This window comes from Acomys russatus, chromosome 20, assembly GCF_903995435.1.
Source record: "Acomys russatus chromosome 20, mAcoRus1.1, whole genome shotgun sequence".
Taxonomy (NCBI): Eukaryota; Metazoa; Chordata; class Mammalia; order Rodentia; family Muridae; genus Acomys; species Acomys russatus.
The window spans coordinates 10,454,031-10,481,383 of NC_067156.1; the positions used below are offsets into that span (position 1 = coordinate 10,454,031).

The window sequence follows — 27,353 nt, forward strand, 5'->3', positions numbered from 1 at the left end:
AGGCCAGGTGTGGTGGTGCATGCCTTTAATCCTAGCACTCCAGAGGCAGAAGCTCAGTGATTTTCCTGAGTTCAAGGCCAGCCTGGTCTACAGGGTAAGTTCCTGGACAACTAAGGCTATACAGAGAAACCCTGTCTCAAAAAACAATAAATAAATAAATCTATCAGCTAGGCATGGTGGTACATGCTTTTAATCTCAGGGGAGGTACTCGTGTAGAGACCAAACCAATGCCATTTTGTGTTCAGGACCTGAGCACCTCCCCCCCACCCCCCCACCCCCAGTTTACAGGGAAAGCCACAAACATACATCTAGCAACGGTTCCTAGGAGCTCACACCCAGGGCCAACCAATCAGAGCCACAGGGCACCACCACTAGAACATACAAAAAATTCTCCCCTGTGGTCTAGCCCTGGTCCCCTGGCTTAGCCCTGGTCCTCTAGCCAATCTGCTTAAAGGGCAATTTTCCACCCGTCTAACCTATCATGTAATAGCAAGGTGGCTTGGAAACGGCATGGAAATCACTGTCTTGAAAAACAAAAAAACAAAAAACAAAACAAAACAAAAAACCCTGTTCCTCAAGCACTTGGGGCTACTTTCCTCCTCAGGAGTGGGCTGACAGCCCAGGCTCTGAGCTTGAAATAAACGAGACCCTGTGTGATTTGTATCTGGCTGGTTCCTGGTGATTTTTGAGGGATTTCACAACTTGGCATCACACATGCAGGCAGATCTCTGAGTTTGAGGCCAGTATGGTCTATAAAGCAAGTTTCAGGACAGCCAAGGCTACACAGAGAGACCCTATCATAAAAAGAGGAAAAAATTAAGAGTGTTAAAACACAAAAAATTAAAGACTGAAACTAGGTAAAGTTCAGGGGATTTGGTTGGTTGTTTGAGACGGGTTTCTCTGTGTAGCCCTGGCTGTCCTGGAACTCACCCTATACACCAGGCTGGCCTTGAACTCAGAGACCCTCCTGTTTCTGTCACCCGCATGCTGGCGTGCACCACCACTGCCTGGTTCAGGGGATTTTTCTGTATTACATATTCTGTAGTAGCATATATAGCTCAGTGTATTGTGTATTTGTCCACACAGTTGCATCAAATCTATAACTCTCCCAACCTATTTTTTTCCCTCCTATCTCGATCTCCCAAGTGCATGATTACAGAAATGCTTCACCACATTCGGGTAACTCGTTTTATTCTCTACTTATTTCGTTTACTTCAGTACTGGGGAACAAACTCAGGACTTTAACAACACAAACACACCGCCACCGAATAGCTAAAATTGTGTTGTTTTCTCGACATGGTCTCATTCCATATCTCTGAATATTCTGAAACTTTAGGTAATCCTCCTTCCTCAACCTCCTAAATGCTCAGATTGAAAGCATAAGCCAGTCTTGAAAATGCAGCCCAAGGGCCTCGAACTGGCAGCAATCCTCCTTGCCTGATTGCTGGCATTGTATTTGTACAATACCAAGTGGGGCTCAGGATCAGGGAAACTTTGCGCTGTCCCAGGCTATCTCTCCCTTGATGAATCATTGAGTCAATCACGCTCTGAGGCTTATTTTTGGTTTTGTTTTGTTTTTTTTTTTTTTGTTTTTCGAGACAGAGGTTCTCTGTGTAGCCTTGGCTGCCCTGGGACTCGTTTTGTAGACCAGTCTGGGCTCGAACTCACCGCGATCCACCTGCCTCTGTTTCCTGAGTGCTGGGATTAAAGGCGTGTGCCACCACGCCCAGCTGGCTCTGAGGTTTATTAAGATTCCAACCTGGAGGCCAGATAGAGTCATCGGGCCTCCAGTGGTTGTTCTCAAACTGCACTTCGCGGAACTCTGAGTACGATCTCCGGGTGGAGGGTTCGGGTTTCACCCTCTGGGGACCTCGAGCCTCTGCAGAGCTTGGTCTCTCGCGGAAGAGCGTTTGTAAGCAGCGGCCGCGCGCTCCTTCTGCGCTCCACCGAGAGGCCCCGCGCTGCGGCTGGCTGAGCCAGGACGCGGCGATCACGGCTGGGCAGGGACTTCCTTCCTCCCTGGCGGGACAACAGAAACACCCGTAACCCGCACTGAGCTCCTGGCAACCAGCAGAGCTAGAGCGCAGCCATGGGCTCCCTGCTGAGCAGCGACAACTCCAAGTCCTCGCCAGCCTCCGCCCCTCCGCGGACCCTGGAGGGCAGCGGGGACCCGGAGCTGCCCATCACCTCCTTCGACTGCTCGGTGTGCCTGGAGGTGCTACACCAGCCTGTCCGGACCCGCTGTGGCCACGTGTGAGTGCCTGGGGAGCTCGGGTGGCGCGCCCACCCAGAGGGGAAGAATGCTGGGGAAGCGGAGGGCACAAGGTGGTGGGAGTAGAAGCAGCGAGTATTGGGGAAACTGAGCCACGGCTACTTGCACCTGGTCTGGTCCTGTGTGTGTATGTGGTGTATGTTTGGGGGAGGGGGCTTACACAGGATTACGAGAGTCGAGGTGATTCAGTGTGCCTTCCACTCCTGAGAACCTTGGTGGGTTTTGCTGTTGTTTTTGTTTTTTGTTCTTTTTTTTTTTTTTTTTTTTTGCTGGAGCTGAACACACATTCCAGTACGTCCGGAGGCTGATTTCTTGTACTGTAGAGGATCTGCGCAAACTCTTTCAATTTCTACCCCGGTCCATTTCCCAACACACAAAGACGCCGGACCCCTTGAACATTGTCAATGCCTACTACTAGAGCGCTAGTTTGACCAATGGATAGGGTGGGGCTGGGAGCTCGTACGTCTGCTCCACACCACGAAATTCACCCCTTTAAAACTCAGCTGCATGAAGTTATGTGCTACCTGCCGGTAGGCGCAGCCCCTCCCCAAACCAAAGGTATAGATGGTTGTCTTCAAAATCTCGTGGGCAGTAGTCGTTTCTAAGAAGGCTTTAAAAATAAAGCCCCTGAACGTGGGTTTGTTCTTAGTGAGTATTTGAGTTAGCAGAGGGGCCTTCGATGTGTGAGTTTGTGTTCGCCGTTTATTCAGGAAGGGTTTTGTTTTGGTTTCCCACCCACGCACCCTGTGGTTACCGGGCTGTGAGTTGTGTGCTTGCATGCAAGCCTAGGTCGGAAGCAAAGCCCACTTCCACCGTCATATCTAACGAAACTGACGACAAGCCGATAAAACACCAGAACAAAAAAAGTTTTGTTAGCAGGATGCTAACAGGTGCCCACTTTCGGCTTATAAACTAAACAAACCCCTGTATGTTAAAAATGAATATGTGGGCTGGGCGGTGGTGGCGCACACCTTTAATCCTAGCACTTGGGAGGCAGAGGCTGGTGGATCGCTGTGAGTTCAAGGCCAGCCTGGACTACAAAGTGAGTCTAGGACAGCCAAGGCTACTTAGAGAAACCGAGTTTTGAAAAACCAAAGGAAAAAAAAAAAGAAAAATGAATGTGTTTTTAACTGCACCGAGGGAGGTTTGGCCTACGGAGATCAGGTGAGGCATGTGGAGATCACAGTGAGGCAGTGAGGACAACGTGCCTCCCACGCAGTGTTTAAATCAAGAGCTCTTTGGGCTGGCCCTACTCTGTGGCCATTCTCAGGACTTGTTTGTTTCAGCTTTGTACTTTAAATTCAGTGGTTACTCTTTTTAGAGACAGGTTTTCTCTGTGTAACCCTGGCTGTCCTTTAACTCTTTGTAGACCAGGCTGGCCTCAAATTCAAGAGATCTGCCTGCTTCTGCCTCCCAAGTGCTGGGATTAAAAGGCATGCACCACCACAGCCAGGCTTACAATTTTAATTTCTTTTCCAGTTAGTGATGGTGTTTCTCAGCTGACATAGCTTTTTGACATACTATCCAAAGGCCAGGTTGACAGAGTGAGAGCCAAGGTTCTGTTGTGTAATGTCATGCTCTCTGTCAATTAGGTCAGAACAATTGCCGAAAGAGACTACATTAAAAAAAAAAAAAAAAAAAAAAAAAAGAAACCTGTTTGTTTTCTTTGTCTAGGCTTTGGGGTGAGTTTGGGTCTTAAGTAGTCTAGGCTCAAATTCACTGTGTAGCATAAGATGACCTTGAATTTTTGGGTTTTTTTTTTTTTTTTGTTTGTTTGTTTTGTTTTGTTTGTATGGTTTTGTTTTGAGACAGGGTTTCTCTGTGTAGCCTTGGCTGTCCGGACTCACTTTGTAGACCAGGCTGACCTCAAACTCACAGCGATCCGCCTGCCTCTGCCTCCTGGGTTCTCGGATTAAAGACACAACCACACTCACCCAGCCTTGACCTTGAATCTCCCATTCCACTTACTTCCCCAGTGCTGGGATTAACCACCTGTGTGTAGTTAGAAGAACATTCTCTACCAAGCCCCTGTTTTTTTTTTTTTTTTTCTTCATTTTGTGAGTGTGTGGAATTCATAGCCTTGTCACTAAGCAAGTGCTCTGTCACTGAGCTACATCCCCAGAATTTTAGCATCTATTAACATTAAAGCTTGACAGCTGAAGCCTAGTATGGTGGTGCACATGCTTTTAATCCCAGCACTCAGGGAGGCAGAGGCAGGCGGATCACTGTGAGTTCAAGGCCAGCCTGGTCTACAAAGCAAGCCCAGGACAGCCAAGGCTACACAGAGAAAACCTTGTCTCAAAAACAAAAAACAAAAAAACAAACAAAAAACCCCCATTGAACTGAAGATGAACAGTAAGTCTTGAAAATTCTCCCACAGCACTGAAGGGGCAGCTTTAATACTGTAGTCATATGATTCCAGATTGTTTTCAGGGGTTGGGTTTTGAACACTATAATTTGTTTCTAGGAAAGGATAATATAAACTTGCAAAATGTTACTTTTTGTTTGTGTTTGTTTAATCCTTTTTTCTTTGTTAAAGTGAATGGGAAACTAGCCACTGGAAAAATAGTCATAAAATATCATAACCAGGGCTGGACGAGTTGTCTTCCCTCCCTCAACTGTTCTTTGTTTTGATGACTCTATGCCCATTGTTCTTGCTGTGGGCAGAATTTCCATGCCTTCCCTTTGGCCAACTTGGGCCCCTTCCACTTTATGACTGTCAACCAGAGTCCCTTTGCAGTGGAGACTGTTGTTAACACCAGCTGTATATTCTAAGTGAATTATTCCTTTCTGCCAAACTTAAGTTGGAACATGAGAAAACTGCAAGGGAAGCCCTCTGGTTTCCTTACCCCATAGTGAGGTTAGATTTCCAACTAGGCTTGTTGTTGTTGATGATGATTTTAGTTTATAAATCTATCACAAGTTAAACAAGAAAATGACAGCAATTCTCTGGATGTATAGATGGCCCTTTACAGACACAACGTGACATGGTGGCAGTTAAGCATAATAGCAAGCTGGGTTTGGCATTCAGCGCAGCGACTGGCCATCTTGTGACCAAGTGGTTGACTCTGTCATTCTTAGTCACTTCCTTTGAAAATGGTGAGAAGTGAGCTGTTAGGAGCATTGAGATGTAAAGAAGCCTGTAAGGAAGGCAAGAGCTGGTAATGTGGAGGGCAGTGGCAGAGCGCTGGCTCAGCACAAGCCAAGTCCAGGACTGGATCGCCAGTGCCACACACATAGGTATAATCATCTTTATTTTGACATAGTCTCAATATATCCCAGATGGCCTTGAACTCACTATGTAGTCAAGGATGACCACCATTACATTTCTTTCATTTTCTTTTCATTCTTTTTGTTTGTTTGATTTTGTTTTGTTTTTCAAGACAGGGTTTCTCTGTAGCCTTGGCTGTCCTGTCCTCACTTTGTAGACCAGGCTGGCCTCGAACTCCGATCCACCTGCCTCTGCCTCCTAAGTCCTAGAATTAAAGCCGTGCCCCACCACCGCCCAGCTCTTTACATTCCTTTTTTTGGGGGGTGGGGTCGGGTGGGGAGGAGAAAGAGTCTGAGAACTTTGTAGAGCAAGCTGGCTTTGAATTTAGAGATCTGCCCACTTCTGTTTCCAAAGTGCTGGGACTAAAGGTGTTTAGCACTACCACCCTGGCATCTTTTTCCTCTTGTTTTTTAATGGACTGTCTGTATTTTCAACTAATTTATTTATTTGAGTGAGATGATACATACTTCCCAGCATATGGGAGTAGAAAGAAGAGGACAGCTTTTAGGAGTTCTCCTGCCTGTGTGATTGGCAGATTGCGTTCTAGTAGTCAGGTGTAGTGGTAGGTGCCTCCTTGACACCTTGAGCTGTCTTGCTGGCCTGTTGCTTTTGAGACAGGGTCTCATGTACCTCAAGCTGGCATTAAACTCACTTTATAAGAAGGATGACCTTGAACTACCAACCTCTATGCTTCCATCTCCCCTTCTACATCGTGGGTTCTGGGGAATCAAACTAGCAAATGCCTTTATCTTCAATTAAGAGAAGAGTTTGGGGGCTGGTGTGATGGCTCAGTGGTTAAGAGCGCTGTCTGCTTTCCCAAAGGACCCAGGTTCAATTCCCAACACCCACATGGCAGCTCATAACTGTCTGTAACTCCAGTTCCAGGTTATCTGACACCCTCACATTAATGCACATTAAAAAAAAAAAGCCCTTGGGAGGCAGAGTCAGGTAGATCTGAGTTTGAGGCCAGCCTGGTCTACAAAGTGAGTCTGCTTCAGCAGAGCTGTTACACAGAGAAACCCTGTCTCGAAAATGAACTCCCTCACAGGTGAACCTTTCCTTTTTAAAAAAAATTTTTTTTAAAATTCCAGATGTAGTCAAGGTGACAACCAAGAGTATCCATCACAGGCCTGCTGAGCAATTTAACAAATTGGTTGTGTGTAACTACTTCTGGTGGGCATGCCTGTAAACATTTGAAATGTAAAATCATGAAGACTGCCGTAAGTTTAAGCCATCCTGAATAGCAAGCATTAGCCAGCCAGGACTGCATAAAGAGACACTGTCCCGAAAACAACAAAATACCAAAAAGAAACAAGCAAATACAAACATCTCAAAGATCCTGGCAAATAACGTTGAGAAGTAGATGAAAACTAAAAGTTACCTAAAAAAGGTTAGGGCAGTTGTTTCTCAACCTGTGGGTCCCAATCCGTTTGGGGGTTAAATGGCCTTTTCACAGGGGTCACCTATGGTTATTGGAAAATACAGATTGATATTACAGTTTATAACAGTAGCAAAATTGTAGTTATGATGTATAACAAAAATACTTTTATGGTTGGGATCAGCACACCATGAGGAATTGTACTAAAGGGTTGTAGCATTAGGAAGGCTGAGAATCACTGTCCTAGAGGTTGAGCATGGGCCCAAGAGAGCAGAGAACTGGGATGCGTGGTAAGACGAGAAGAGCCATATCTCCCTTGAACTCTGGAGACAACAGCTTAAAGTCATGGATGTGCACACCTTTCCTAGGAGGAAATGCTGCTGAGGCTATTTCTGAATCATCTGAGGAAAATGGATGAAAATTCCATTTGTTATTAAGTGGAAGCTGTAAAGCATCTCCAAAGTGGTGGCTTTTTTTTTTTTTTTTTTTTTTTTTTTTTGGTTTTTTGAGATAAGGTTTCTCTGTGTAGCCGGGAGTGGTGGTGCACGCCTTTGATCCCAGCACTCGGGAGGCAGAGGCAGGCGGATCGCTGTGAGTTTGAGGCCAGCCAGGATGGCCAAGGCTACACAGAGAAACCCTGTCTCGAAAAACAAAAACAAACAAACAAAAAAAGTTTCTCTGTGTAGCCTTGGCTCTCCTAGACTTGCTTTGTAGACCAGGCTGGCCTCGAACTCACAGCAATCCATCTGCCTCTGCCTCTCCAGTGCTGGCATTAAAGGTGTGCACCACCACACCCGGCAAAGTGGTGGCTCTTGAAGAGTGACCCTGGCACTTTTCTGGTTTGTCTTGAGATGGGTCTTGCTACGTAGCCCAACCCGGCCTAGAACCTGAAATCTTCTTGTACCAGCCTCCTACATGCTAGGATCATAGGCGTGCTCCATTACACCGGACTCTGAGGTTTTATTTCTCCTTGACTAAGAACAGAACTCAGGCCCTTGAGCTGGAAAGGCAAGCAGTCTAGCATGGAGCTACACCCCCAACTACCGGCCTGTCGAACCCAAAGGCTTCTTAACTTAAAATGAACCCCTGTGATCCTGTTATGTATTATATGCATTTGCTATCTGCTTATGTGTTATCGATCAGTGAGGGCTCCCTAGAGAAGCTATCTGAAGGTATAACTGAGATTGGCAAAAAGACAGGTGTTTTGTGGCTTTTCCTGATTACATGTGAAGAAACAGCCATTCGCCCCAGATAGGATGCCAACGAGAGACCAAAGGAATTATTTCAAGTCTAGCTTGGTAAAACCATGAGTTCACTTCCGGGGTAACTTACAGGAGCATTGGTAAGTCACCGGCTTCATCTCCACACATCCCAGTGTGAATGATGAGTCAGAACTGTGTCTCTGCAGCTCCTTCAGCAACTTGTAGGCACCTCTGCTCAAGAGTCACCTCTCCATTAGCAGTTGCTAAGGACTTTTTATTTATTTATTTATCTATTTATCTATTTTTGTTTTTTTGAGACAGGATTTCTCTGTGTAGCCTAGGTTGTCCTGGAACTCAGTTTATCTGTAGACCGTGCTGACCTTGAATTTACAAAGATCCACTACCTCTACCTCTCAAGAGTGCTGGGATTAAAGGCGTGTACCACTGCTGCCTTGGTAAAAATTTCTTTAGAGGTGTGTGTATTTGTATGGGAGTGTTTTTATGGGTATGTGCATACCAGTGTAGGTGCCTTCGGAGGCCAGAAGAGGGACTTGGATTCCCTAGGTCTAGCTAGGGTCACAGGTTTTTGCGCACCGCTGACATAGATTCTGGGAACAGAACTCAGCTCTGCTAGAAGTGCAGGAAGTGCTCTTAACCACTGAGTTCTCTCTCCAGCCCCTAGCTAGCTCACTTGTTTCTGTAACAACGGGCTGGAAAAGCAACTTAAGGAAGGGTTATTTGGGATCACAGCTTGAGGGGACATAGTCTACCGGGGCAGGCAAGGCGTGGTGGGCTGATCCTTTGGAAGCCGAGGGAGATGAGCTGTGAAGCAGCTGGCTTTCTCCTTTCCCCTTTGTGGCCTGAGGCCCCAGCCTGTGACAGAGTGCCACTCAGATTCAGATCAGATCTCCTTTAGTTTAACTTTTCTGGAACCTTCCTCAGAAATATACCCAGAAGCGGGTCTCCTGCGTGGTTCCAAATCCAGCTGAACTGACAGTAAAGACGAGCCATCACGCTGACTCTTCTTTCACTTCCTGGGTTTTATGAGCTTCCTCTCCCCTATAGGAGGGGATGCTGGGATTGCTGGTGTGTGCCACTATGCCCAGCTCCATTTATAGACCTAACATGAACGTGAATAAACAAAGGCTCATTTTGTGCGGCCTTGTTCTTAAGGAATGTAGAAGGATAAGGAAGTTGATTTGGCTACAGCCAAGTGAATGGGGAGCCCTTGGGCTTTTTTCTTTGAGTGGTTTTTGGTTTGGTCTGTTTGACTGCCAAAACCATTATCATTTTCAAACAGTAGAGAGAGAAACACATAGGTGTTTGGTTGGTTGGTGGTTGGCATCTCCGGTTCCCTCCTCTCCCACATACACGGTCTGGTAAATCTCATTCCTTCCTCAAACCCTGCCCCCTGAAGGAAAGCCTCCACGTTCCTGGCATTCCTTTCCTAAGGATTGCCCCAACCCCTCAACTGGAGCTACCAGCTCTCCAAGCCCAACAGGTGGCAGACACGTCACCTTCCTTCACCTGCAGTTCCTGAAAACACCCGCCCACCATAGTAACTTCCTCTGACCTGGTCCCCTGAGGCTGCTGAACTTCAGATTCCAAATAAAGCTGCCCTTTTTATACTTTTATTTTATACTTTTATTTATTTATTTTAAAATTTATTGTTTTTTGAGATAACCCATCAATATGAAGTGGGATTGGGGATTGAACCCAGGACCCTTTGTTTTGTTGGGTTGTGGTTTTTTTTTTTTTGGCGGGGGAGGGTTTTGAGACAGGGTTTCTCTGTGTAACAGCCTGGTTGTCCTGGACTCACTTTGTAGACCAGGCTGGCCTTGAACTCACAGAGATCCTCCTGCCTCTGCCTCCTGAGTGCTGGGGCTAAAGGCACGCGCCACCACACCCGGCTGAACCCAGGACTTTATGCTGTGCTGAGCCACATCCCTGTCCAGTGATCTATGATTTTTCTATAATGACTTTAAGATAGAGTTGATGCCCCCCATGCCCCAGAAGAAAACCCCAATGTCCTTGGAGAGTGTGTTAGAATGTGACACATGAGGCCTTCTGTGCCACGACAATCAGGACGTTCTGGAGTGCCATTGTTCTAGTGGATGAACACAAACACTCTCCTTGAAGGTTTTGGATATTGATTGGTTGAAATGATTCCAAAAGAAAACAGTTTGTACAATTTGGTGTCCTTTAATAGCATCAGTCACCTGACCTTTTGTAGCTTTGTGTGTGTGTGTGTGTGTGTGTGTGTGTGTGTGTGTGTGTGTGTGTGTGTGTATCCCACATTAGACGCGAGAGGGTTATTGTTCTTGCTGTGCAGGGGCACTGAATGCAATATCTCACTCTTGCTTGGCAAGGACCATATACATTGTACCATTAAGCTTTAAGATTCACTGTTGAAGGGGGACTGTTTTTTGCCTGTGTGTGTGTGTGTGTGTGTTTCCCTATAGCCAGTGACTTTTATTTTCGGATAACAGCTCCCTTATTCTGTTTCCATTTTCATACTTACTTTGCCAGCTCATATCTTTTAAAATTCTGTTTAGGGTTCTCCAATCCAGGCTGACCTGGAACACACTAAGTAGCACTGACAGGCCTTCAACCCAAAGCAATGCCCCTGCCTCAGCCTCCCAACCAGTAGGATTACAGGCGTGAGCCAGTAAGCCTAGCCAGCACATCCATAGTTCAGCTTTGTGTAGAGTACCTCGGTTAAAAGGTTATACCTGCCACCTGCTGCCAAGAGCCTCTTCCAGACCCTTCCAGAATGCTCCCCTTGACCCTAGAGAGTCCCCAGGCAGGGTTTCCCTTTCCTGTTTCAATCCATTAAGAGTTCAGTTTTGTTCTGAGGTTGGGGACATAAGTCTCTCCAGTGCCCTTTAGCTGTGTTTTCCTGTTTCCTTCCAGCACTCTGCTGGCCTCTTCATTGCAGGGGATTTTGGCTAACTACTTTAGAGGAACAGAATGGGGTTCATAACAACAAATAGGGGTGATGTAATTAAGTTTCCAGCTGCTTTCCAAGTTGGTTGAGTCATTATGGAGTCCTTATTGATTTCCTCCTGCTGCGCTGCAAGAGGGGGAGGAGGCGGTGCTAGCGTGAAGGCCACCCTCCCCAGACAGAGGCCTTCGCCCAAGCACTTCTGGGAGATGGCACTGGAGTGGCACCAGGCTAGTAAGACAAACCTCTCCAGAAAGCCAGGAGATTGGGTTTGTGTGAAATCTGGTTTCAAAGCCCTGGTGATGCTTTCAGAAGGTTTCCTTGTGTTGGTTGCTTTTCCATTTAAGTGAGATGCTATCTTTTATTACCGTCTCCTTTTCTTAGTGTCCATTCCCCTCAGGGTCTTCATGGCAGAAAGATATCACATTCTTTTTGAGACAGGATCTCACGTAGAGTTTAGGGTGGTCAACCTTTCATGTCATTAGGGTTCATCTTGACCTGTGGACCCTCCTGCCTTCACATGCTGGGATGACAGGCATATGCTACAGCACCCAGGGCTTTGTGCATACTGCTAACTACCAGCAGCTGCCAGTGCAGGCAAGCATGCTACCAACTGAGCTACATGACGCCACAGCCAGGACACCACGGGGTATGATTTACTCATGGGAACTTTGGGAATTCCCAGAAAAGTCTCATATGGGGCAATTTCTCCGAACAAATTGTTATGTCAACTTTCTGACCATGTTCTGAGCAGCTACTATTGTGCCTGGGTTGTGTAGGAGGGACTCGGTGTTCTAAGCAGCCCTGTGATCTTTCTCACAGTGTTTCTGTAAATGCCCTGTTATCCTAGGAATGTTTCTGTTTTGCTTCTTGACTTTACTGAGGTGATACACTGTGACTCAGTGTACAGTGGGTCGAAGAATTTCAGCAATTGTTCATGGCCTGTAACAACGCCACAATCGAAATCTAGAAAAGTTAGTTCCTTTACACTGGGAAATCCCCTCCCCCCCACCCCCCACTTTCCTTTGTGGTCAAGCTCTCACCCTAAGGCTAGCCATATCAGCCACATCTGTTTCTGGAATCAATTTTGGGATCTTTGACTTGCAGAAGGGGCATGGATTTTATTTTGCCTGTCTTGCTCCTTTGCTGCTGTCAACAGCCATTTGGATAGGTATCATGGCCTTTTTTGAGCCCAGGTCTTGTATTGTAAACTCAATAACATAACTAAGACGATCGACCGTTCACTCCTTCTTCCTTTACCTCTGGACTTCTAAGATTACTGGTCTGCACCTCTGTCTACTTTATACAGTGGCGGGGGGATGGGGCCAAGGCTGCACACATGCAGGGCAAGCAGTTTACTGATACAAACCCCTAACCTAGTTTTGGGAGTTTTTGTTTTGTTTTGTTTGGTTTTGGTTTTGATTTTCAGTTCTCATGTTTAATCTTTCAAGGATTAATCACTTCAAAACAGAAAAAGGGATTAGACGACATTCACTGTACATGTTCTTTAATGTGTGATGTTTTCACCATAGTAGACTTATACCATTTTGTTTGTTTAGATTTTGAGACAGGGTTTCTCTGTGTAGTTGTGGCTGTCCCTGACTGGCTTTGTAGTCCAGGTTGGCCTTTAACTCACAGAATCTGCCTGCCTCTGCCTCCAGAGTCCCAGGATTAAAGCCGTGCACCAACACACACACAGCCATACCAAATTTCTTTAATAGCCTTGGTTTTAGAGTCAGGATCTCATAGGGCTCAAGCTAGTCTTGAACTTGTTTTGGCTCACTGTGCAGTTCTGAGCCTGCTACTTCCCAAGCGTCAGGTTTAACAAGTCTGTGCTCCTGCACTCAGCTCAGGGCACCAAAGTGTCTTGAATAAATTATAAACCTAAAAGTGTATGAGGTGGTTCAGTCTTTTGCAGGGCCTCAGGTTAAACTTCCTGCTTAATTCAGAATGCCTTTCTATTACTCTTAGCCTTGGCCCTGGTTTTATGTTTTTGAAGGTCTCACAGACTGAGAGAGTATTCTTGAAGAGTTCATACTGTAAGTGGTTCAAACGTTCAACTAAAAATAGTATATTTTTACTTGGTACTCTGGATTACTACCCAGTCTGGCCCTGAACTTGTGATCTTCCTCTTGAATTAGGTCTCTCCTCTCTCTCTCTCTCTCTCTCTCTCTCTCTCTCTCTCTCTCTCTCTCTCTCTCTCTCTCTCTCTCTAACTCAGATTATGCCCTAGGATTCCTATGTACCTCCCTGAACCTCAGCAAAGTGGCTCCCAGCTGATGTAGTTTTTGGTTTGAGTTCCATTAGGAAAGTATTCCCAGCCCTTCTCCAGGTTCCTCTGTACTCATACCACTGTTTCTTCTGTCTGGCTTTTGGAAAAGGTTCTGTATTGTAGCCCAGGCTACCCTACAGCTTTCATATGTGGCCTAGGTTGATTGAACCCTCCCCCCGCCCCCAGTCTCTGAGTACCTGGGTTAGAGTGCTAGTTACATTACCATGCTGATTTAATTTTTCCTCTCTAATTTGGCAAAGGATATACCCCTGCTTTTATCTCATTCCTCTGCTCCCACCCCCCTTCCCAATTTGGTTTTGTTTGTTTGTTTTTGCAGGCTAGACTAGACTCAAACTAGTTATTTATCTGAGGATAACCTGGATTTCCCTGCTTCTACCCCCCAAGTGCTAAGACTATAGCTGTGTGCCACCTCAGGTCTTATTAAACCGAGTACTTCTGCAGCCTCATTCCCCACTTCCACAGAGTGAGGAGTTGTCTACCTAAGTCATGTAAGCAATAATTCAGGTTGGAGCAACTGATGTTGTATTTGGAATATTATTATTATTGTTGTTGTTTAGTTAAACATTTGAAGCAGTTGTAATAAATACGCCTAAAAGGATATTTTCAAGGCTGTACATGGTGGCCCATACTTTTAATCCTAGCACTTGGGAGACAGAAGCAGGCAGATGTCTGTGAGCTTGAAGCCAGCCTCGTCTACATAGTATGTTTCAGGCCAACCAAGACCGCACAGTGAGACCCTTTCTCAAAAACAAACAGACAAAACCCACAAGAATACTTTTGGCCAGGCTTAGAGCTATATTCCTGTAATTCCGGGTAGATTATAGGAGGTAAAGATGTTAGTGGTAAAACTGAGGTTCCCCTTTCAGGTTCTTAGTCTCATGCATAAAAGAATTTAGGCATGGGGAGAGAGTCATGCCTTCTGAGTTAAGGTCCGACATGTTCAGCAAGCAGCCACAGACTGAGAAAGCTCAGTGTCAGTGGCAGCATGCCCAGAGTTTGGAAAGAAGAGAAAAGGTTACACAAGTGAGTACTTCCAGGGTGGGATTTCTGAGAAGGAAAATACATTTTAAAAAAGCAGTTGAATTTACCTTTAAAGCCCAGATACCTCCACCTTCTTTTTTGAGACTGGGTCACATTGTGTGGCTCTGGCTTTGCTGGAACCCGTCCTATAGACCAGGCTGACCTTGGACTCACTTATCTGCCTGCTCCTGCTTCTTGAGCACTGGAATTAAAATCGGGGACTTTCCATGCCTGGCTATTTTATTTTTAAATCATGTGTATGTGTCTGTATGTGGGTCTGTGCCCATATAAGTACAGGTGTCCTGGGAGGCCAGGAGACATGGGTGCTGGGAATGGAACTCAGTTCTTCTGGAAGAACAGTTTGATCCTAAGGGCTGAGCCATATCTCCTGATGCGTTCTCTGTTTTGAGTAGGTTCTGCCGGTCTTGTATTGCAACCAGTATAAAGAACAACAAATGGGCATGTCCATATTGCCGGGCATGCCTTTCTTCAGAGGGAGTGCCAGCAACTGACATAGCCAAAAGGATGAAATCAGAATACCAGGACTGTGCTGAGTGTGGGACCCTGGTGAGTAACACAACCCATGTCACGATCACAAGCAAAGGTTTCCAGCAAAATTGTCATGCCACCTGCCCCTTCCCTCCAGATCCCCCACTTCGGGAACAGGGGCTCATTCCTTAGCCTAACCTAAGCTTGCTATCCTCCTGCCTCTGCTTGGGCACCCCACCAATCAGCTTCTTAGTGTTTGTGGATATGCAGCACTGGAGAGTGACCCCAGGGCTAGGGACATGCTGAGCCACTGCACCACAGTCCAGACCTCATTTTTACCTTAGATTATGAGGCAGAGTCATTAAGTTACTTGTGCTAGCTATGAACTTACTTTGTAGCCTCCCAGACTTTTTTTCCCCTTCTTTTCGGCCTTTTGAGACAGGGTCTCTCTGTGTAGCCTTGGCTGTCCTGGACTCACTTTGTAGACCAGGCTGGCCTCAAACAGACAGCGATCCACCTGCCTCTGCCTCCCGAGTGCTGGGATTAAAGGCGTGTGCCATCACCAACCTGCTCTCTTTTTTTTTTTTTTTTTTTTTTGGTTTTTCGAGACAAGGTCTCTCTGTGTAGCCTTGGCTGTCCTGGACTCACTTTGTAGACCAGGCTGGCCTCAAACTCACAGCGATCCGCCTGCCTTTGCCTCCTGAGTGCTGGGATTACAGGCATTGCTCTTTTTTTTTTTTTTTTTTTTTTTTTTTAAAGCTCTATTTATTATTTATACAGTATTCTGCCTGCAGAGGGCATCAGATCTCATTATAGATAGCTATGAGTTGGGAATTGAACTCAGGACCTTAGGAAAAATAGACAGTGCTCTTAACCTCGGAGCCATCTCTCTAGCCCCCTCCTCCCCAGCCTTTTAAACATGTTTTTTGAAATTTGAAATACTTCATTCATTTATTTTCCTACACCACTCAGAGCTGGAAAATAAAATGTTTAATATAGAATTAACACACACACACACACACACACACACAGAGAGAGAGAGAGAGAGAGAGAGAGAGAGAGAGAGAGAGAGAGAGAGAGAGAGAGCGAGCGCGCGAGAGCGAGAGCGCGCCACACAGCCAGGAATGGTGGTGCACACCTGTAATCCCAGCACTCTGGAGGGAGAGGGAGAGGCAGAGGCAGGCGGAGTTTGAGGCCATAGACTGTGATTTAAAAAAAAAAAAATTAATGTATACAGTGCTCTGCCTGCATGTACACCAGCAGACCAGAAGAGGGCATCAGATCACATTATAAATGGTTGTGAGCCACCATGTAGTTGCTGGGAATTGAACTCAGGACCTCTGGAAGCGCAGTCAGTGCTCTTAACCTCTTAGTCATCTCTACAGCATCCCCCCCCCCCCCCCGGCGCCTTTTTGTTTGGTTGGTTTATTTTGTTTTTCTTTTTTTTTTTTTTTTTTTTAAAGATTTCTTTATTATGTATACAATATCCTGCCTGGAAGCCAGAAGAGGGCGCCAGATCTCATTACAGGTGGTTGTGAGCCACCATGTGGTTGCTGGGAATTGAACTCATGACCTTTGGAAGAGCAGTCGGTGCTCTTAACCTCTGAGCCATCTCTCCAGCCCTTATTTTGTTTTTCAAGACAGGGTTTTTCTGTGTAGCCCCGGCTATCCTGGACTCACTTTGTAGACTAGGCTGGCCTGGAACTCACAGAGATCTGTCTCTGCTTCCTGGGTGCTAGGATTATAGGCCTGCACCACTGAGCCTTGTTGTGATTTTTTTAAAAAACAATCTTAACCTAGCCTAGCTTGGAACTTGTGATCCTCCTGCTTCAGCATCCCCAAATACTGAGGAGTATGTGTTTGCCACCACATTTTTTTTTTTTTTTTTTTTTTTTTTTGAGACAGGTAGCTCTGTAGCTCTGTAGGCCTGTGTATTCTGAAACTCACTATGTGGATCAGGTTGGCAGAGATAACTTGCCTCTGCCTCTCAAATGTTAGGATTAAAGCCATATTTCATAATGCCTGTCTGAGAAAAAAATATGTATGTAAAGATGTACATACGTATACATATGTACATATGTGCATATATATGATTAAGAAAAGAGAAACTGTACATTTATTTATTGTGTGCACATACAAACAGGCACACAGGAACCACAGCTTGCATGTGGAAGCCAGAGTACAATTTGTAGGAATTAGTTCTCTCTCTCTTGTGGAGACCTGGAATCAACAGTCAGGCTTGGCAGCAGGTGCCTTTACTCAATGAAATATTTCAGCAGCCTCCAAATTAGACACTATAGGTCATAAACATTTCCTTCCCTCCCTCCCACCTCTGTCTCTCTCTCTCCTCTCTCCCTCTCCCCCTCCCCTTCACTGTATAGCCCTGGCTCAACTGGAACTTTGTGTAAGCCAGGCTGGCCTAGAGCTCAAAGATACACTCACCTTTGCTTCCCAGGTGCTGGGATTAAAGACATGCACCACTACACCCAGCTATAAACACATCTTTTTAGGTCAGCCACCTTGATGAGTCCTCCTTTTTTGTTTTTGATGGGTACGTTGTCACTGTTTTCATGTTCTCGATAGCTTTACTTCTGCCTCTTCTTTAGCAATCATGGCTATTTCCATCACATGGTAGAGTTTTTGAAGCTGACCTTCCAACGGGTTTGGGCCGAATGAGGCAGTGTGGGCAAGCCTTGGGCCGCCACCTAGCCACAGCTGTGAGAAGCTTCCTCCATCAGGAGATCTTAGCAGCATCTCTGTTACTGAGTGTATACTGTGCTATCAACAGAGCCCTCTGAGTGCATGTGGACAAACAAGGCTCCTTATTCTTTACTGATAAAGATAGGCTACAAGAGCTGTGGTTTATGTTAGCCTTGATGGCCCTATTAAGTATGCTGTGCACTGAATTTATACAGCACTGTTTGCCATGTCACGAGTTGACGGCATTTAGTGCTTCACTTAATGTGTAAGGCTCCCTTAAGTTTATGATGGACTCTTGGAAAATGGGCACCTCCAATTTTCATCTCCCATTTCTTCTCATCTCTTATTAATGCTTTTCTTCTTGTTCTTCTTCCCAAGACAGGGTTTCCCTGTTTAGCCTTGGCTGTCCTGAACTCCTCAAACTCACAGTGATCCACCTGCCTCTGCCTCCCAAGTGCTGTGATTAAAGGCGTGAGCCACCATGCCCGGTTTTCTTATTCTTTTTTTTAAAAAAGATTTATTTATTTATACACAGTATCCCGCAAGCATGACAGAAGATGACACCAGACCTCACTATAGATGGTTGTGAACCACCGTGTGGTTTCTGGGAATTTATTTTGTTTGTTTGGTTTGTTTTCTTGAGACAGAGTTTCTTTGCAGCCTTGGCTAGCCTAGACTCGATTTGTAGATCAGGCTGGCCTCAACTCACAGTGATCCACCTGCTTCTGCCTCCTAAATGCTGGGATTAAAGGTGTGCACCACCATGCCTGTTTCTTTTTATTAATTTGTGTTTTTTGGGTTTTTTTTGTTGTTGTTGTTTTGCTTTTTGTTTTTTGTTTTGAGACAGGGTTTCTCTGTGTAGCCTTGACTGTGTCCTAGACTCACTTTGTAGACCAGGCTGGCCTCCACTTGCCCCTGAATGCTAGGATTAAAGGTGTGTACCACCATGCCTAGTTCTTTTCGCTTTTTTTTAAATAAAAGGCATGCATTGGGGCCTGAGAGATGGCTCAGAGGTTAAGAGCAATGTCTGGTCTTCCAAAGGTCCTGAGTTCAATTCCCAGCAACCACACGATGGCTCATAAACATCTATAGTGAGATCTAGTGCCCCCTTCTGGCCTGTAGTGTTATGCAGGCAGAACACTATATATAATAAATGAGTCTTCAAGAAAAAAAAGCATGCCTTTAAGAGTTCAACATTTAATGTTTGTGGAGTGTTGGATTTTAAACATTATGGTGATGATGATGATGTTTTCTAAGTCCAGGTTTCTCTGTGTAGCACTGGCTGTCCTGGAACTCAATCTGTAGACCAGTCTGGCCTCAACTCAGAGACCTCCCTGCCTGTGTGTCTCAAATGCTGGGATTAAAGGTGCATGCCACCACCACCTGGCTCAGTGTTATTCTTGATAATGCCTATACTTTGTGACTTTTGTGAATAAATTTAACTTATTTACTGCCTCAATGTAACCTTACTTGAAAGAGGCCACAGGAATGCCCTTTCCATCAGGAGTTTTATCTTGAGTCTGCCTTTGTGTAGGTTTGCCTCAGTGACATGAGGGCACACATAAGGACCTGTGAGAAGTACATCGACAAGTACGGGCCGGTGCAAGAGCCTGGAGAGACAACAGGAAGGTTTGTGTGAATCCAGCAGGATGCTACGCTAAACTCAGTGTGTCTGTGGTGAACAAAACTTGGGTGACTGCAGGAGTTGTGAGTCGGGGCTCAACCTGGGCTACAGGAGGAGAGGACACTCAAAACTCAATCTGAGCTTGTCTTTTTGTAGCAGTAGGTGATGTCAGTACCCAACTCTTATGTTTACTTTTTTTTTTTTAGTATTTGTGTGTGTGTGTATGCTTGGGTGTATGTGTGTACCATGTTGGTGCAGGATCCTGTGGGGGTCATAAGTTGTGTTGCGTGCCCTGGAACTGTAGTTACACACAGTTGTGAGCCCCCATGTAGGCGCTGGGAACTGAGCCCACGACCTCTGCAAGAGCAGCAAGTAGTTTCAACCACTGAGCCATCAGACTTACCCATCTTAACCCAAAAGTCTAAAGGATCACTCTGTCCTTTTAATTTTACTTGAATTTGTCCTGCTAATGTACCTGTTATTGCAGGATTTGTTTTATAAATGATGCCATAAATTTTAAATGAGCATTTTTTGCTGTAAGAAGAGTACAGATTCTGCTAGATTGGCCAGTAAGGAGAAGGAAGGCTGAAAAATTGGCTTGAAAAGTATGGCTTTGACTGCAAGTTAATGGGGTTTATGAAAAATGTAAAATACACAGAAGCTGGCTTAAATTCTCATTTCTTTTGCTGGTTAAGATTATAGCAAAGAATTTTAAAGCTAAGCTTAGTGGCACATGACTAGAATTCTAGTACTTAGGAGATGAAGGCAGAAAGATGCCAATATAAGACTAGGCTATGCCACCTAGTAACACTGTGAGGACAGTTTGAACCATGCAGTGAGAATAAAAAAAAAAAAAAAACAAACCCATGCCAGCACGGTGACATATGCCTATAATCACAACATGTCAGGAAGCTGAGGTAGATTGATTGCTGAGAGCTTGGGGATCAGAATTCAATTTTTAAAAAGAATTTCTAAATTTCAAAATTAGTGGCCACTCCATCTGGCCATTCTCTTTTAAGTACGTTTTTGTTTTTGTTTTTGTTTTTTGGTTTTTCGAGACAGGGTTTCTCTGTGTAGCCTTGGTCATCCTGGACTCACTTTGTAGACCAGGCTGGCCTCGAACTCACAGCGATCCACCTGCCTCTGCCTCCTGAGTGCTGGGATTAAAGGTGTGCACCACCACGCCTGGCTTTAAGTACATTTTAAAATATAATTTTTTTATTTTGTGTGCATTGGTGTTTTGCCTGCATGTATGTGTGAGGGTGTCAGATCTTGGTGTTATAGGCAGTTGTGAGCTGCCATGTGGGTGCTGGGAATTGAACCCTGGTCCTCTGAAAGAGCAGTTGGTGCAGTTAACCGCTGAGCCAGCTCCCCAGCCCCTGGCCGACCACTATTTTAGTGACTGTAATTCTGTGCTATTTCCAGATGCGTATGCCCATTTTGTCAGAGGGATCTGGATGAAGACGGCTTGCTGGATCACTGTATTACCCAGCACAGATCAGAAAGGAGACCCGTGGTAATGACTCTTATCCACTATCTGTCTTTCTGTCTATATACATTGTCTGAATTTGGGATGCATTAGAATCTGGGTGTCATGGCTCCTGTCAGTCATCTCAGCCCTTGAGAGAGGCAAGGAAGGCTGGATGCTTCAGGTTTGAAGCCAACCTGTGCTATACAGCGAGATCCATGCCAGCTTGGGCTACAGAGTTAGAACTGTATCTCCCCACTCCTTCAAAGAAAAGATTCATTAAAACAACCATATTTACTTGGGAGCCAGAAGCAGGTGGATCTCTGAGTTTGAGGCCAGCCTTGCCTACAAAGTGAATTCCAGAACACCCAGGGCTACAAAGAGAAACTATGTCTCCAAAAAAAAAAAAAAAAAAAAAAAAAAACATATATATATATATAAAAGGCCCAACAAACAAACAAACAGATAAGTGAATAAAAAAGAGAAAGAAAGATACTCAGATGAAGAGAGAAATGCACTGGCTACATTCTGTAGCTCTAGCTTACCCAGAACTTTCTTTGTAGACCAGACTGGCCTTGAAATGACTTTTTAGCATTGAGATATGAAGCCAAGCACAGTAGTAAACAGCCTTGGTCACAGTGAATTCAAAGCTAGTCTGAGCTTCATGAGAAACACAACAGCGCGGGGGAAATGACTTAATAAAGGTGCTTGCATCCAGGCAGGAAGGCCTGCATTCTGATCCCCAGCACTCCTCTAAGACCTGAGTGTGAAGGTGTGGTAGCTGCCTGTAACCCCAGGCCTCGGAACACAGACAAGGTGGATTCCTGGAGCTCGCTGACCAGCCAGCTAGCCCAGCCTAATTGCTTAGCTCCAGGTTCAGTGAGAAGCTCTGACTCAAAAACTGAAGCGGGCCAGGGCCTGAAGAGCGTGCTCAGTGTTTAAGAGCACTTGCTTGTCTTGCAGAGTTCAGGTCTCAGCACATACATGGTGGCCTACAGCAATCTGTAAGTGAGTTCCAGGGTATCTGATGCTCCCTTCTGAGTTCCATGGGCACCAGGCATGGATATGGCGCACATATCATACATGCACGGAAACACTCATACATATAAAAGTCAATAAAATCATTTTTAAAATACTTAAACTGTATGGCAACTTAAATACATAAAGTAGAAATGAAAAATATAAATTAAAAACAAGTTAGAGAAAAATTGAAGAAAAACATATGACGTTAAGCTCTGGCCTTTACACAACTGTGTACTGACATGACCCTGTACACATGAACACATACATGCACCACACACACAAAACATGTTGAGGTATGTTCACTAGATTCATAGTTAAGCTTTATATTCCACTATCTCTTTGTTTCGAGACAGGGTTTCTCTGTGTAGCCTTGACTGTCCTGGACTCACTTTGTAGACTAGGCCGGTCTCTAAACTCACAGTGATCCACCTGCCTGTGCCTCCTGAGTGCTGGGATTAAAGGCGTGTGCCACTACGCCCGGCTAGGTTCATATTCAATGGTAACATTTAAAAAAATCTGACATTAGCTTTTTATTTTGTTTTGTTTTTGTTTGTTTGTTTTGTTTTTTGAGACAGGGCTTCTCTGTGTAGCCCTGGCTGCCCTAGACTCACTTTGTGTAGAGCAGGCTGTCCTCGAACTCACTGAGATCCACCTGCCTCTGCCTCCCAAGTGCTAGGATTAAAGGTGTGTATCACCATGCCCAGCTAAACAATTATTTGTGACTCTTTCTTGAACTGTTTATTGGTCTTTCTTTCCAGTTCTGCCCGTTTTGCCATTTACTACTTAATCAGAGCCCAAGTACCTTCAATGGCAGTTTAATTAGACATTTGCAAGTCAGCCACACTTTGTTTTATGATGATTTCATGGTAAGTATATTTTTACTTTTTGCATTGTTTTTGTGCTGTCTGTGTTAAGCTTACTTTTAAAAGTCCCTGTTTGTAAAATTATACAAGAAAAAAATTGATCATGTAGGCAGTGATGAGGGTTAGACAGTAGTGTTTTATAGTGTTGACTGCTACACTGAAGTAGCCTTCGTTAACCCACTGTGGCGGTGCACGCCTTTGATCCCAGGACCGGGGGAGGCAGATGCAGGCAGAACTCCTTGAGTTCCAGGCCAGCCTGGTCTACATAGTGAGTTTCAGGCCATCCAGGACCACACACAGCAAGGCCCTGTCTCAACAAACAAAAACAGAATGGACTTCCAACAGAGATTTCCCCTTTAGCTCTAGTGGAAGCAAGAGGGACTGGAGGGGGTGGGGTTTTTGTTACTTTGTGTGTTACTTACAGAAGCACTGATATTAAGTCTAAATTTCATTTTGAAAAAAATAAGGTGAAGGAAGAGATGCATTTTCTCTACATTTTTCTCTCCATAAATCGATAATACATAGAACTGTTAGCATTCTGAATCCTAGAGGTGGCCTTATTTTTTCCCCCAGTGCTGGAGATTGACGCTGGGGTCTTGCCAATTCCAGGAGAATGCTAGTCATTCAACTATGCCCCCAGAATACTACAGCAATGAGTGAACTTTATTCTAGGTATGAGAGAAATACAGACAGCATCCTGACCAGTATTTCTTTCTCTTACTTTTCTAAATCTTTTAAAACCCACCTGATATGGACTGGAGAGATGGCTCAGCGGTTAAGAGCACTGGCTGCTTTTCCAGAGGTCCTGAGTTCAATTCCCAGCAACCACATGGTGGCTCACAACCATTTATAATGAGATCTGGTGCCCCCTTCTGGTGGTCGGGCACAGGTGCACGCAGAACATTGTATACATTAAAAAACAAAAAAACCAAAACCACCTGATATACTACTGTAGAGTTCACAGCCATGGATGAAAGACCCCGCCCCCCACTCAGTTCAGATTTTAACCAACAAATTTATTAAGGGTACAAGTCAGGGCCACAGCTTCTAACAGAAATCAGATGTGTGCCATGCAGAAGCAGGAGCAGAAAGGGCTTTTGAAGGTGAAACCAGCCGGGCATGGTGGCGCACGCCTTTAGTCCCAGCACATGGGAGGCAGACGGATCACTGTGAGTTCGAGGCCAGCCTGGTCTACAAAGAGAGTTCCAGGACAGCCAAGGCTACACAGAGAAATCCTGTCTTTAAAAAAAAAAAACCCCACAGGAGTTGTTCTGCTCTGCCAAGATTAGATGGTCAAAAAGACCTCAAAATAGTCCTTGAATGTCTGCAGAAGCAAGTTATAGAAGCTAGAACCAGCATAGTCATAGCATAACAAGCAGATGGGCAAAGCTTACGTCTCTGAGGTTGGGGTCAAGGAGTCCGGGTTGCCAGGTTCTTATCTTCCAGGAAGATATAAGTCTCAAGAGACAAACAGCTGTTAGGCATAATAACATGGAGCTTCTTTAACTGGCACAGTGGGTGCTAAGAAACTGGAAAAGCAGTACAGCCCAGTCTTAAGCACTTTCCAGCCCAGATGTCTAATTTTTGCTATAAATTATTAGTTAAGCTGTGTGTGGTGGCACACGCCTTTAATCCCAGCACTCGGGAGGCAGAGGCAGGCCGATCACTTTGAGTTCAAGGCCAGCCTGGTGTACAAAAGGGAGGCCAGGACAGGCAGGACTGTTACACAAAGAAACACTGTCTCAAAAAAAAAAAAAAAAGTTAAGGCTTAATGGCAGCCAGGCTCTGTGGCACATGCCTTTAATCCCTGCACTGGGGAGGCAGGTCTCTGGGAGTTCGAGGCCAGCCTGGTCTACAAAGCGAGTCCAGGACAGCCAAGGCTACACGGAGAAACTCTGTCTTCAAGACTTGATGGCAATAGCTGAAAGGCCAGTGAAGTCAAACAGGAAACAGTAACCTCGAAGCCAGTTCTGAGTCTGTGACAAGTTTCCTGGGATGACAGGCTATGTGACTGCGAGAATTTGTTTTCTGAAGAATGAGCATTGTATTGGCCCTAGTGCTGCCCCACTCCCATTTCTGAAACACCACTATTTCCAATCATTTTTCTCTATCATAGGATTTTGATATAATTGAGGACGCCCTTATCCGAAGAGTGCTGGACCGCTCACTTTTTGAATATGTGAACCACTCAAACACCACATAATTTTATGAATAGGAAGGGGACCGCTCACTTGTACCATTTTAAGAAGCTGCTTAAAGGACTTTAGGGAAATTGTCAATGTCAGACGGAGAAAAATGTACTACAGTGTGATATTCTTGTCTTCGTTGTGTTACATTCAGAACCTGCTGTCATTCTGGTTTAGATTTGCCTTTACATTCTTGAGTTTCTTAGACATTTAACCACAAGAAATGGCCTCCACTGGTTATTACCCAATGGAAGAGACCTAGGCTGAGGGTGTAGTACAGGAGCTTTGTGTGTACATTGGTGATGATGTGTGTAATGTGACACTGTGTTCACAACTGTCGTCATGGCTAGGCAAGATAGCCAGTCTCTGTTCTATGCAAAAAGATGGAGAAAGGAACAAAATATGAACATTAAAGGAAATCTGAAATTTATTCAAATTCTCATGCTCTAGTCTCCAGTACAAGAACTTGAAAAGCCGTCTGTGGTGAAAAGCCAGGCACACTGTTATCCTAGCACTAAGAGAGGCAGAGCCAGGCAGATCTCTGATTTTGAGGCCAGCTTGGTTGCCAAGAAGTCAGGATAGCCAGGGCTACACAGAGAAACCCTGTGTTGGATAAAGCAAAAAACCACAACCAACAAACAAATGACTAAATCTACAAAGGACCATGAATAATCTTATGAGAAAGGAAAGAAAAGAATTTGAAGTCAACAAAAATGCAATTTAATTAAATTAGAGTACATAAATACTATAACAAAGTCTGTTTGAAGTGTGTACTTAGCCAGGCATGGTGGTGCATGCCTCTAATAAGTATTTGGGAGGTTGGGGTGGGAGAGTCCAGGAGTGCAAGGCCAGCCTTGGCTAATGAGACCATAAAAAACCATTAAACTTAAATATTGACATACTACATCTGCACACACAAAACATTGATAGAACATTTTCCAAATACTTGTAGCTTATTATTTAGAAGTGTTTTATAGTATAAGTGATTTTTTTTTTTTTTTGGGTTTTTCTAGACAGGGTTTCTCTGTAGCCTTGGCCATCCTGGACTCACTTTGTAGACCAGGCTGGCCTCGAACTCACAGCGATCCGCCTGCCTCTGCCTCCCAAGTGCTGGGATTAAAGGCGCGCGCCACCATGCCCGGCTAGTATAAGTGATTTCTTAAGAACCACCTGTGGATATTTATGGTAGCTTTCACATTGGTAATTTTGAGTGGACCTCCCAAGCTTTGCTTTTAATTTTGACATCTTAAGAAGTATAAAATAGGGGGCTGGAGAGATTGCTCAGAGGTTAAGAGCACTGGCTGCTCTTGCAAAGGTCCTGAGTTCGATTCCCAGCAACTACATGGTGGCTCACAACCATCTATAATGAGATCTGGTGCCCTCTTCTGGCCTGCAGGCATACATGCAGGCAGAGCACAGTATATACAACAAACAACAAAACATTGTAATCTTTTTAAAACAAAGCACACACACTAAAAACCAGATTCAAAGTATATAGCTTTGTCTTATTATAAGAAACATTACCGATCATGGATGGTGAAGTTCTTATGCCCTGGAGGCTGAGCAGTATTGTTTTAAGCTCAAAGCCAACCTGGGCCACATAGTTAGTTGCAGGCCCGCTTGGGCTATAGTGTGAGACCCAGTCTCAAAAAATTTAACACCTGATTACTTTCCTGTCTCCCATGGGGATGGTCCTCCACGTTGAGTTTGTGTTTCCTTCTATGGACCTGAGATCAACAACTCTTTAGGAAGCCTGGCTTCTTTCTGTGCAGAATGGTTTTCAAACCACAGTCGGAAGCTGGGACTGGTAGCTCGTACCTTTAAGAAGGATCTTTCTCAGCTACATAGCAAGGTCAAGGTCAGCCTATGCTACACAAGTCCCCGTCTCAACCCACCCCCTTTTTAATTCCACAAAAAGGCTCTAGAGATAATTACTAGGGGGCTAGAGAGACAGCTCAGAGGTTAAGAGCACTGACTGCTCTTCCAAAGGTCCTGAGTTCAATTCTCAGCAACCGCATGGAGGTTCACAACCATCTGTAATGTGATCTGATGTCCTCTTCTGGCCTGCAGGTGTATGTGCAGACAGCACTATACACATAATACTAGCTAAATAAATCTTGCTGGGTGTGGTGGCGCATGCCTTTAATCCCAGCACTTGGGAGGGAGGCAGAGGCAGGTGGATCTTTGAGTTCAAGGCCAGCCTGGTCCACAAGTGAGTCCAGTACAGCCCAGGCTGTAGCCTTCTCTGTGTACAGAGAAACCCTGTCTCGAACAACCAAGGAAAAAAGATAATTACTGATATTGAGAGGGCCATTGTTCAAGGAGAGCCAGGAAACAGCTGTATGCTTGTTTAAAGATAGAACACTTCAGGCAGGCATGGTGGTGCATTCCTGTAATCCCCGCACTCAGGGAGGCAGAGGCAGGCAGCCTGGTCTACAAATCATGTCCAGAACAGACAAGGTTACACAGAGAGACCGTCTCGAAAACCAAAAGTAGGGCAGGAGAGGTGGCTGTTCTTCCAGAGGTTCTGGGTTCAATTCCCAGCGCCCACATGGTAACTCACATCTGCTGGTAACTCCAGTTCCAGGGGATCGGACACCCTCACACAGACACATGGAGG

The 27,353-nt window shown here is 45.1% G+C and overlaps 1 protein-coding gene across 2 annotated transcripts; it reads left to right on the top strand.

The window, feature by feature from the left end:
* The first annotated feature begins 1,883 nt into the window (after positions 1–1,883).
* On the top strand, positions 1,884–25,002 carry Rnf125 (ring finger protein 125). 2 transcript variants are annotated; one of them, XM_051163264.1, is made up of 6 exons: positions 1,884–2,253; positions 14,794–14,947; positions 19,104–19,198; positions 20,619–20,709; positions 22,443–22,550; positions 24,664–25,002. In XM_051163264.1, the coding sequence occupies exons 1-6, from the start codon at positions 2,090–2,092 to the stop codon at positions 24,748–24,750; spliced, it is 699 nt and encodes a 232-aa protein (XP_051019221.1). In that variant the 5' UTR covers positions 1,884–2,089; the 3' UTR covers positions 24,751–25,002. The 2 variants fall into 2 exon arrangements, with proteins under 2 accessions (XP_051019221.1, XP_051019223.1); XM_051163266.1 differs by lacking the exon at positions 22,443–22,550.
* The last annotated feature ends 2,351 nt before the right edge of the window (positions 25,003–27,353 follow it).

Bases quoted from the DNA above. Each gene is read 5' to 3' on its own strand.
- Rnf125 (XM_051163264.1), top strand. From the start codon at position 2,090: ATGGGCTCCCTGCTGAGCAGCGACAACTCCAAGTCCTCGCCAGCCTCC. The intron at 2,254-14,793 runs GTGAGTGCCTGG...TGTTTTGAGTAG, and splicing joins CGGACCCGCTGTGGCCACGT to GTTCTGCCGGTCTTGTATTG. The intron at 22,551-24,663 runs GTAAGTATATTT...TCTCTATCATAG, and splicing joins TGTTTTATGATGATTTCATG to GATTTTGATATAATTGAGGA.